General features: G+C 41.2%; 1 protein-coding gene across 1 annotated transcript; it reads right to left on the bottom strand.

The window, feature by feature from the left end:
• Nucleotides 1-3,335: 3,335 nt before the first annotated feature.
• Nucleotides 3,336-6,488, bottom strand: LOC118406258 (RNA-binding protein MEX3B-like). Its single transcript, XM_035806190.1, has 2 exons — nt 6,048-6,488; nt 3,336-5,457 (listed from the first exon to the last, which is right to left on the bottom strand). The coding sequence occupies exons 1-2, from the start codon at nt 6,304-6,306 to the stop codon at nt 4,133-4,135; spliced, it is 1,584 nt and encodes a 527-aa protein (XP_035662083.1). The 5' UTR covers nt 6,307-6,488; the 3' UTR covers nt 3,336-4,132.
• Between the last annotated feature and the right edge of the window lie 5,596 nt (nt 6,489-12,084).

The following is a 12,084-nucleotide window of genomic DNA, read 5'->3' as shown; positions in this document are numbered from 1 at the left end:
ATACATGCATTAATGTGCAAGGAAGTCGTTTTAATCTGGTGAAATGTTAACATAGAATTCTACCAAACGAAGGACATTTACACAATTTATGTAAATATTGAGAAGACCATCATACCAGTAGATAAAATTATATAATATACTGATTAGTCTTGTTTGCATAATCAATGAGACAAGATTAAACAATAAATCACAATGGCTCCAAATATTTCATGGAAGTATGAGGTCTCTAAACTCTGTACTGTTGTTAGCTTTGCAGTTGGCTCATATGTGCCGATTTGTGATATGCATGTTACACCTCATAGTAATATGTACATATTCTGCAGCTTATCACTGGGGACACAGTCCTTTGTGTGCATTTTTATATCTATAAAAGAGCCAATTATAATATGCACTCTATATCATAATAGATTTTTCTGGGATGTTTGTAATTCAAAGCATTTAATTGGTAAATCAACTCGATTCAACTTTTTGGAGACAGACAAGCAAAGACCGAAAACAAAATAATAAAACTTACAGAAAAAATTAAGACATAGAGTAATAACACTTTATGTTCAGTGCTTATTACTTCCTTGCATAAATCAAGGATATATCATTTCCTAAACCTACATTTTTGTGCAAAATTGACAGTGTTTTTCAACACCTCCCGATGATTCCTTCCTTAAGATACGGTGTTGAATTCTGATTGGGCAAAGTCCTTGTATCATTTGTATATTGAAGCACAATATATAATTGGTGAAACTGACTAAAAAAAATACCTGTGCCTTCATTACCTGACATTGGTTCCACATTTTTGTATATTCTTGTATGCACCTTAGCGACTCCTATGCATAATTTTCGGCAAAGCATCCTTTGTGTTTGACACAGCAAAAGCTTTCCACAAAGTCTATTTTTAGCTTGCAGCTATTACCTTTCTCAACACGACTGATTGAAAGTGGCAATTGAACTTGTGACTTTACCTTCTAAGAATAGATCATAATGATGATGGCATTGGAATCCAGAAGGAAGAAAGCCATATGGATTAAAGCAATACTGCATGTAGATTGAAATGCTGCGATGAAAAATTAGAGTCCCAACTGCTTTTATATGGCTGCCCTACATTATAAATGGGTGAATATTAAGCATATCAACCATGGATAAAGATTTTTCCCTTTGAAGATTGGTGACAAATTATTTCTACTGAATTGAAGAATTTGTTTTAATAATATTGATGTTTCTTTTTCTTCCAACTTGATTTTTAAAAAATTACAGAAACACACCTTTTATTATTCAATTCATTGTCATGGTTTACAACTAAAGGATATGTTTAATGTTTGATGTCTGCATAATGAAAAAAAATTGGCTGTAATGTACTTTTTTCATGTTACTGACATAATTGCCCGACAGTTCCATATTTAGGACTTCTTAGCAATGGTGGACCTCCCTCTTAGGCAACATGAACATTGATACCCTTGTGTCAACCTGAACTTAGGATTCCTCTTGTACCATGGGCTTAAATGCATACCTATGATGTGATGTACTCTTCAATGTAAAACTAAACAAATAGCATGCACAAAATCAAGCTTGTTGATGCCAAAAAGCATTCTAGTGAAGAAAATATGCTTGAATCTTCTGTTGGGACAAAGTATAGTTGCAGAGGCTTTGTGGTCAGTTCTATCTAATGATCAGGCGCTTGGGGTATTGAATGTGACAGCCCATCCAGCCACTACCCTTTTGAGGCCCTAATTTTCATGAATCTCCCTGGCTTTGTCTGGTTCTCCAGCATTCTGCACTCCTGTAGGGGACAGAAACATTGGCACATCCCCACAACTGTAGGCAGGGCTGAAATGTACTTCAGCTCCTGGCTTCATTACACACCCTGGGTAGAGGAAGACGGCAGTTATTCATCCCCCTGGCCTCTCAGTTGGCACCAGCAAAACTGACAGAAATTGTGGCAGGATTCGATTAGCCTGCTGCAAACTGCTGGCCAGAATACAAATAATCCTGCAGCACCATTCCTCCACCCTGAACATTTGTGCAGATGTTGATCAATGTCAGCGTCCAGGCAGTCGCAGGCCATCGACCATCAGCGATATCTGGTGCGAAGTCCAGACGGAGTGAGCGGCATGCCAACCAGCCGCTGCAAACAAAGGGATATAGCCTTCCTCCCCCCATAAATAGTGAACAAACCCCAATCCGCACTCAAAACAAGTCTAGCTAGGTCTGTCAGATTTAGCCCCCAAAATGCAAATTGTTGAAAATTTGTCCTATTTATCTAAGTTAACATCCTCCTGGGACAGCAGCAAACATGCAAGCTTTCACTGGCATGTACTAGATGTTCATCAAAGGCCTCATTAATATTTTAGTTTGAAGTGTGCTGCTGGCCAATAGCTAAGCTTGCAGCTGGAATGAGTATGGATGCATAATTGCACAATGCCATGAGGGGAATTGGAATGAGGCTGGCTACATTGTCTGCTGCTATCTGTGAGCCTGCTTTGTCTGCCTGGCTGAAAATGTGGACTGCAAATTGGAAATCAGAATGCCACAGAATTACTTCCATGATCCAGCGATACTACATTTGTACTACTCTAGCTGTACATTGCTTTTTTTTTTAAACAAACCATTTCCATCTATTTTACGAGTAAATCAAATTTCTATGAGGAACTCGGCCTGTACATGTAATTGTCCTTTTTCCAACGATTTGAACTGAGGATCAACAACTTTTTTCTCCACGGACACTTAACGCAGACCTTAACAACTTTAATCTTTCCACATGGGTGTGCAGAACCTTGATCAATCATGCACTTTGATTTCTTGCAATCTTAATGGCCAATGCTTTAAATAGGAGTGAGTCAGCAAACTGAGTTATGTATTGAACCACCATCTACAAACACTTCCCACTGACACCACTGATTACGCCTTGCCCAGACATTTCTTGTTAATGAATAACCCTGTTGTAAGGCAGTCACTTATCAGTGGGAATATGGGCCCCTATACTAGTAAGCAGCAGCATGAAAGAACCATACACAAGCATACACACACTGAGATCACTTGCTACATTTGGTAAAGCAAGGACAATAGACACCCTGTTTTAGTGAAATATAACACCCCAGCTGGCCCTACCATCCCAAATTATTGGAGTTCAATATCTTCCAAATAAAGCCTTTTGCTATGTTGCCCATGACCTAACATGCCATGTTCCTACCCACCATCAATGGAAGATACAGTTCTGTCACTTGAATCCCCACTTACCTCTGAAAACCAACTACATGGCATGCCAATGAGGTATGTAGCACTGAAGTAATGTACTAGTACCTAGACACTTCTTTTGCAGCAAGACCTGACAACACAACAGCTTGTCATTTATTGTAATACAACTTTAATGGCAGAAAAATAAAACTCTTACAATTTTATAATCCTCAAGTCTCAACAAATATAATAATATTAGTATATCTGGCCAAACATGGTTACCAGGCCCAAAATAAAAAATATTTTGTATTTAGTAAACTTTTTCTCCATAGTATATTTGCGGTCATGTTTCACACCTAGATATACATAAACTGTTGTAAATAATATATTAAAATAGTACATGCCTAGACTATGGTGCAACGAAATTATCGTATCGGCATGTGTAGCTATTTTATACAAATGTTAGAAAGCAATAGCTTGTCTCTGAATCACTTTGGGTATCCCATTTTGGGCATCATTCATCCATATAGAATAAAATAAGTCTATCTGCATACAGCCTATAAAATATTTGCTGGGTAAAATATATTTTGAAACCAAATCTCATTTGAGTCTTTCTCATCCACATCCATATCACAACTGAATGTCCTCTAATATTCAATAATCACTAATTAAAATGCAACTACATGTTACAAGCCAAGTACAGGCCATTCTAATGATAAAGTCTTCAACCCAGCGACATACTCTCATCTGATTGAAATTAGAAATTAAATTAAACTTTATTTCTGTAAACATCTTTAGTATGAAATAGACTTTGTATACGCTCAAAGAATAAAATATTTGTAGTTATATATACTTTTGGACTTGTTATAGGTTAAGCCTTGTCCATCTTCATAGTCAAAATTTGAAATTGGATATTTTTGTGTGGTTTTCTTAAGCATGTTTATGTAAACAATATATAATATAAAGCTTAGGAAAATATACGAATTGCCTGAGATATAGTGGTATGACACACTGGGCACTCTGCATCCTTTTTCTCACACAGACGGTTGGCACACTCCATACAGAACAGGTTGTGACCACACGGCACCAAGGCGGCGACCACCTCGCTCTCGTAGCAGATCATGCAATCCTTCTTGTTCTTGGAACGCGGCGGGAGGGATCCTGTGGAGTCGGTCGGGCTGCTCGAGATGGAGGTGGAGGAACCAGACTGCACACTTGACACGGAGGTAGAGAAACCTGAGCCTGGCAGAGGGGTGAACATGGTGGGTCCACCGCTCAGGGGGTCACTGCGAACACGACGTGCTGTGGGATGCTCGTTGGAATCCGACAGTGTTGGGGACAGGCGGGGGTGGCCCGACGAACCACTAATACTGCTGCTGCGGCGTTGCACATTGGGGATGGTGCCATTGGCTGCATTGCTGCCGAACAGGGCTGCAGTCACACTGCTGCCACTGCGGCTGTTGGGCACCAGATCCAGCGGGGCCCACATGTTGGTAGGGGGTGCAGGTGCGGGGTCAAAGGGTGGAGACTCACCTATGCCCAGATCTCGGTCGTCTCCAGGAGTGAAGTTGTTGAAGGTGTCAAAGGCCAGGCCATTGCTGCTGGTGTAATTATTGGGGTTGAAGTCAGGAACAGTTCCACTGCCATTTGTGCCTGGAAACTTGAAGAAGTTGGAAGGCTCTGAGAGGTTGCGAGGAAGAATGTTATTGCTACTGCTGTGATAGTTATTGGTATGGCCTGGGGTCCCTTTGGGGATGTAGTTGTTGTGGTCATTAACGGTGGCTGCTGTGCCGAAGTGGTCGAGAGGCGTTTCGGTGCCGTTACGGTGGAAGTCGTCAGGGTCGCCGACAGGATCGATGAGGCCTCCGGTCCGCATGGCGATGTGTGCCTCGATCTCCTCCCGCGCGCGATCGACATTCTCAGGCATGCCGGTCACCTCGAACACGGGTTCTTTGTCTCGGGACGGGGTCACGATGTAAGTGTGCGTCTGCTGCTGAATGCGCTTGATGGTGGCACCCTTTGGCCCCACCACCAGCCCCACAACACGGTACGGCACGCGGACTTGGATAGTGATCTGTCCCGGCTGGTTTGGATTCGGCCCTGGACCCATGTTCATGTTGTTCTTACGAGCCGCTCGGATCTGAGAGAAGTGCTCGGCGGCAGACATGATCTCCCGCTTGGCCATGGCTACATCCTCTTTCCGCCCCGTCACAACGAAGACGGGCTCTTCTCCTCGAACAGGCGTCTTGATGTACGTGTTCGTCTTGGCTCTCAACGCCTTGATTTTGCAACCTTTAAGAGAAGGCACAACAAACCCCCATGACTCGAATGCTCGGATATGCAGACGACCAGACAAAGGAAAACAGAACTCCCCACCCGTCACCCCCCTCCCTCCGTGATTTTATCGTCTCATTCAAACACTCAGACGACGATCAAACGAAAACACTGCGCTAATTTACAACTTCTCGACCTTTCTGAGCAACGTTTTCTACTAAGACTATAAAGATAACATTTTCCTACAAAGTCTACAAACTTTGCCGACACTGCGACATGCATGCATGGACGGATAATGTTCCACATACTGAAACATCACGCACAAAAATAATCTGGCACCCAAATACTCACTGTCTCATTATTTGCACACCAACATCGAGCTTCGTCAGAATTAGAATTTTGCGTTTCCCTGTTCGGTAGACTTTCAAATTTTACCGTGTACATTAACATCATTAAATACTTGATGGCGAACCAGATTATACCATTTATAACTTTCATAGTCCTGTCTAGACACAAAGACCCTGAGAGGGGCCTCCATACAACCCGGGGCAAGTGTCGGGTGCGGGTGTGCATAGATTCAGAATCGCTGGAAAATTCCTGTTACCAACCTTGCCTTCCGACGATCTCGGCGACGTGCTCCGAGCTAGGCACAGGCACACATTCGGTCATGTTGCTGCTCTTTCGGTTCCGCGCATCGTTGTCGAAGCCAGAATTGGACATCTTATCATCTTGGTCGCCACCTACGCTGAGCCCAAGCATGGCGAGGTCCACGGCCAGCTGCAGCGCCCGCGCTTCATCCTGGCTTCCCATCGACGTGGGGGCTCCCCCGTTAGCAGGCTCCATGTCCGGGAACAGCGAGCTCGGCATTATAGGGGAGAGGAGCAGGAGAGGGAATAGAAACAGCTAAAGTTCTATCGGTTCGACATACAAAAATAGAGTGGTTTGCACAGTTTAGGGGGAAATGTCCGTACGTGTGTATCGCCTGGCCTCGCCTTCTAGAGTGCTGGCCTAGCGCGGTAAAATGTCTGCTTCTGTACTGCTTCTCAAACTAGGCTGACGTCACCTCCATGTGGTCTCTCTTCCCTCTCATTGGTCCGATTTCTACCAATTTAGAATTAGGAGGAAAGATGATCACATTGTAGACGTTGTAGCTAATGTTGGTGCAACTATGAAAGCACTTCAACAATACTATTGACACATCTTTCGCCATTAATGTAGTACTTGATTCAGATGATCTAAATCTTTAGCTGTATTGGAGTTCTGTTGTTTTCAAAGTGTTTGCATGATGACATACAGCTATTTGTAAGAACGAACTATTCTCATCATTTCTCCTTATAATGTGAATGCGGTCACATATCTCTGATACCTGATTGGACAGCAGGGCAGAAATTAGCTCGGCGGGGAAACGCAAAGGGCGGGGTTAGGGGACGGACACCTGGCGTGTCCGATGACTTGTCTGCCAGGTGATCGAGAAAGGTGTGCACGGGGTGGCGGGAAGCCGAGCAAAGATTAGTCATCAAAACTCCTTTATCAGTTTGTGTTGGGGTCGGGTCAAAATCGCCCACCAGTGTACCGGCGACGGGATATTCTGTTTGTATGTTTCTCCAGACTGCAGTAGAACATTGAAAACATCACTCCATAGCCAGCTGACAGGTCTCCACCTTCCCTTGTAATCTTGTACGATTTTGTCGCAACAGAATCTAGCCTAACTTTTTAAACACTCGAGTCGTTGTTTGCTGTGTAAAAAGACTAGTCATATAATGTTAACATTTGCACCCATGTTATTGTCAATGTGCCGTCATGAAATTATATTGTTCACGTTATCTAATTTATTCTTGTGATGTGATTCAACTGCTGAATATTATTAGGTGTGGGCGAGAATTGGTGGGTAAGCACAAAAGTATGCGGCTAGCTTTAACTGTACGGTTCATGTGACATGTGCGCAAAATAAGTTTTGAGCGAAAAAAAACGAGAGGAAATGAGTAGATGGCTCAGCTATTGTCAATCTGCGATTGTCAATATTAATCTGTTTTTCAAATAGCCAATGACCGCCTTAATTCTTATCAACACCACTTCTATTTATAAACAAATAGTCATTTTGATCCTCTTAGGAGCAAACAATTATTTTCATTGTATGGAAATGGCTGATTGTTTGAACGTTGCTTTATAAGTGGACCAAGTTTTGTAATGACCATATGAATGTGATCAAGAAGTACAACATCAAATGGCCCTGTTATCTGAATGGTTTGAGCCTAGGGAAACATTTTTGGCTCAACTGGATATCAGAGGACTAAGGGCACCATCTAAACTGATATCACCCTTAATCTTAATTTGACCTGATCATGTGAAATATGACATGTATTGTAACTTAGTTCATATTTGTATTAAAACAAAGTATCACAATGCAAGATAACTAATCTTCACACGTTTTCCCCTTTAACTTCCTTTGGCATTACCTTACAGCTACTGGCTCAACCATACATAGCAGAAATACTAGAGTATGGAATGTGAAGGACACAGGTTCTTTTGGTCTCTTAAGACTCTGGAGAACTGTTTCCCCCTTTAGTATTTTCTGTTTTAATAACAATGGACTTTAAGGTGTGATGCCTATTTCTATGTGCTCAAGGGTTTAAACTACGCCAGACTATTCATTGCATATACATGTAGTAGAAATAAGCAGAGTTCACTGAAGTTCAGTGACTCCTAACCTTTGCTCTTTTGCCATCTTATAAATTCAGGTCAGGTAAAAAAAAGCAGTATTATTGTCATACCTGGACTGAAGTGGTACAGTACCCTATATTTTTTATAGTCTACAATTTGATTCCATAGTCTTGAAGGTTCCTGCAGTACTAGTAGATATCACATTCATAAATTTCACCCGATATTGTTGCATTTCTATCTTTATGTAAGTCCTGACCTTAAGTGTATTACGTTAAAACAACAATTGGAAGAGGCCCTTTGTGTAACTTTTTTAAAAGTAGTAGATCAGATAACACATTGCACTTCCCTTGTTGTTTCTGTTCTATAATCATGATGAACCACTATTTTTTTTTAAACTTGCACCCTAAATAAGTCATTTTCTCCCTATCCAACCAGTTACAGATGCATTGCTCTTGTTGGCCATTTACTGAGACCAGCTGCTCCTTAGAAATGTAATGATACACACTTAGCACAATAATGTGTGGGCCAACTAAATGTTGCTTGACTGGACATAACTTGATCATTTTTTATTGATTCATTGGTTGTTGATATTGTGAAGTTACCACCTCCTTGGTCTTTCAAAGCTGAGTCTGCCTGGTTACTACAATGTGAGAATAGCACATCTTGATGTTTATCTGCATTCACATATCAAACATATTGTATGCCCTACACACAACATACCTGCAAGGGCCAATCTCTACATTCAGTGATCCATTTCAACTTCTGGAACAGTCCTGAGATAGGTATGATTTTAAGAAAATAAACCTTCCATACAACTTAGTTTAACAATGATATAATCTATCAGGATCTACATAATCAGGAAGCATACATCATCCTTGTTGCTGACGGCATTTTCCACTGTTTGTGGTATATAATCTCATAATTGTCCCTTTACCTTTGTGGTGCAAATGCTGACCCACTTTCCAGGGCTTGTCTAGCATCAGTGTTGACTACGAAGATTACCACCGTGATAGGCAAATCAACCCTAAATATGCTGTGAAAACGGCATTATCACCTTGTGGAGCTAGGTAAACAGCCAGCAGCCTGATGGTCTGTTGTTTGTTGGTCCATTGTGTAATTCAAATCTAGGCATTAATAGAGTGTTGTCAGCAACTTCTGACACTGGAAAGGTTGGACATGGTACTGCAAAGGGGGAAATGTTTGCAGTGGTTTTACTGTTTGCAGTGGTTTTACTTTTATGGTCATGGTTTTGCTGTGACTGTCTGCCATGGACATAAAACCACCAACTTGAAAACATTTCGGTTCTGTCTTCTGTCCGCCTCCCCTTGTTTTTAATGCAACCTTTAAAACACTGCAAACACTCCATTTTCTCCATACCATGAAATCAAATCAAACATTTCCCCTTTAACAGTAAACCTCAAGGAGATGCTAGACTTTAATGGGGTTTTCATACGTCCTTGAGAGAATTAAGGTTTTACATTTCAAACACACATTAGAGTCTGATATACTCCATATTATGGTGAAGATTTCTAACCCATGTTAACTTCCCAAGTAAAAAGCTGCCACATTGTTCTATAAAAGCTCATGAATACAGATAGATATACAAACAAAGTGTGCTACAGGGGTGCATATAATGTGGAGATCCAACTGATGGGAATGTCAGTCTGTATGGCATCCTGGGCAACATACATCTGCTCCAATAGCTCCTTTACTATCTGATCAGATGTTAGAGCAGCCAGGATATAATATAGGATCTCCCCCAATATGTTACAGTTCAAAGATGTGAGAATAACATCAGTAATAGGTAATTAATAGGTGGAAAAACAGAATTATCATTCAACATGCCCACTTTCCTAGCCTGGAGTTCAACCTTGTTCGCTTTGTTCCGCTCCCGAACAAGGCTGGACTCCAGGCTACACTTTCCTGCGTGAACCCTCCTATTACACACATTACACTGCAATACTAACCCTTTGAATTGTACATTGTGTCCAGAAGTTGTTTGTGTCAAACCAATGAATCCTAAAGATGAATTGTCCTTGAGCAGACTTTGTCATCCAGACTTGTTTGCTTAGGGTTAATTACTAAGACCAGATATTTCCCCCTTTCTGTGCAGAGAGGAACTGCAGCTACTTCAACAAGGTATGGTTGGAATGAGCAAGGCAGTTATAGGGGTACTATAAACTCCTTGGTATGAGATCTTACATCCCTTCCATCAAGCTCTTCATCCTATTGAGAGTCTCCTTGTCATGGTTGGAGTTTGTCTGAAGCATACCAATATAATCCTGTAAAGGATAAAGGAAGGGTTAAAGGTATGGTGAATCTTATCTCAGAATATGAGGAGACATATCTTTTTGCTGTGCTCCATGATCCAGCTAGAAAACAATTTCCCATCTGTCCAAATATTACAGCAAATCATGTCATTTACAGGTGGTTACATAGCTTTACTATGGATGTTTGACATTTTGAGATCACTATACAATGGTAGACTAGTACCCACTTGTCACAAGGAGATACAAACATATGTGCTCACTTAGCTTAGTGTGATGCATTGTGCTATTCAATGCTATTCGTACAGTGATGACAAAATGGTAACAAAATTGCCAAGAAGTGCTCAGCAGACATTTGTATATCATTGTAAATGCTAAATGTCAAAATAATTGTTGAAACTCATTTAAGGAGCCGCACAATAAACCATGCCAGTAAAACAGAGAATGCTTCAGAATAACGTGAGGTGAAAGGTCATGAGGTTAGAGTTCATTCAGCTAAAAAAGTAATTTGAGCTTGCACCTGATGCTCACCACTTTAAAAGCGGTTGGAGCTGTTCTTTTCAAGTTGCATGATGAGGCATCAAAATAAGGATATATTTTGGCAATTTTGGGTGAATATGGGAAAATAGTAATAAAGGGGACGTGTTTGAAGAAATGAGCAAGAAAGGAAGGAAGTTGACCAAAATACATGCAACTCTTCAAAAAGAACAACAGCAGTAAGCTTGTTTGTTAGTGGTCAAACCCCTGCAGGTAAAACCTTCAGATTTATAGAGACAGGTGTTGCTGGCGGTGTGAAGACAAACGTAAAGTTTCATTACAAATCTTTGCAGTATCAAGTACAGCTGTAATGAACGTTCATGAATAATTTCATAAGGTTGGAAAATCACTTAAGGTTGTTCATTCACAGCTACAAATACAAATTTTTTACAAGAGCAGGAGGAGGTGACAGTCCCAGCTTACAGAACATGTTCTTGTATCAACATAGCTTTAAGAGCTTGACTGAAATATGACCACACTGCTATTTTATCACCCTGGGGCTTAGCTGAGCTTATTAACTGATTACTGACATGTGAAGGTCAAGGGTGTGTACTACTCCATCAGAGAACCAATTGAGACTGTTTTCACAACAAGAGTCGAAGTCTACTGTTTCTATTAGTCTCCGGACTACAAGTCCCAACCTAGACACAAGGAAATCAAAATGATATGGAGTCAAGAATGTTCCCAAATCCAAAGTCTGATGTTATACAAGGCAGAAAAGTGATCTGACAGTCTTGTGCTTCCCTGGAGGCATGCATGGCCATGGACTATTGTGCATGATGGGCGGAATGCTATGTGGAATACTGGTTCATGAAAAAAATATGCCTCGTCCCCTACCATCTTAAAACTTCAAGACTTGAACCTAAACAAGGAAGGCTGCTAGCAGGCCCACAATGGGCATCCTCAGTATCGCAATACCTTACACATTACCGAATATTATAATCCATCCACGGCTACTTAAGGTCAAACCCCCGTCCACATACATTTGCGTGCGTGCGCCCTCCCTCCACACACACACACACACACACACACACACCATATTAAAGGAGCAAAACACCTGCACTGTTATAGTGGTTCAGCAGTATCATGTAGGACAGCAGTGAGTAATGGCCATGAGTTCTCCCTTATAGTACTTTAAGTACTAGTAAAGTTCTACCCATATATTTGTTTTACTGTCAAA

Source organism: Branchiostoma floridae, chromosome 2 (genome assembly GCF_000003815.2).
Source record: "Branchiostoma floridae strain S238N-H82 chromosome 2, Bfl_VNyyK, whole genome shotgun sequence".
Classification (NCBI taxonomy): domain Eukaryota; kingdom Metazoa; phylum Chordata; class Leptocardii; order Amphioxiformes; family Branchiostomatidae; genus Branchiostoma; species Branchiostoma floridae.
This window is presented reverse-complemented; position numbering and strand designations above follow the sequence as displayed.

Excerpts from the sequence above, each read along its gene's own strand:
- LOC118406258 (XM_035806190.1), bottom strand. The coding sequence starts at position 6,306 with ATGCCGAGCTCGCTGTTCCCGGACATGGAGCCTGCTAACGGGGGAGCC. Across the intron at positions 5,458-6,047 it reads CGAGATCGTCGGAAGGCAAG|GTTGCAAAATCAAGGCGTTG; the intron begins GTTGGTAACAGG and ends CTTCTCTTAAAG.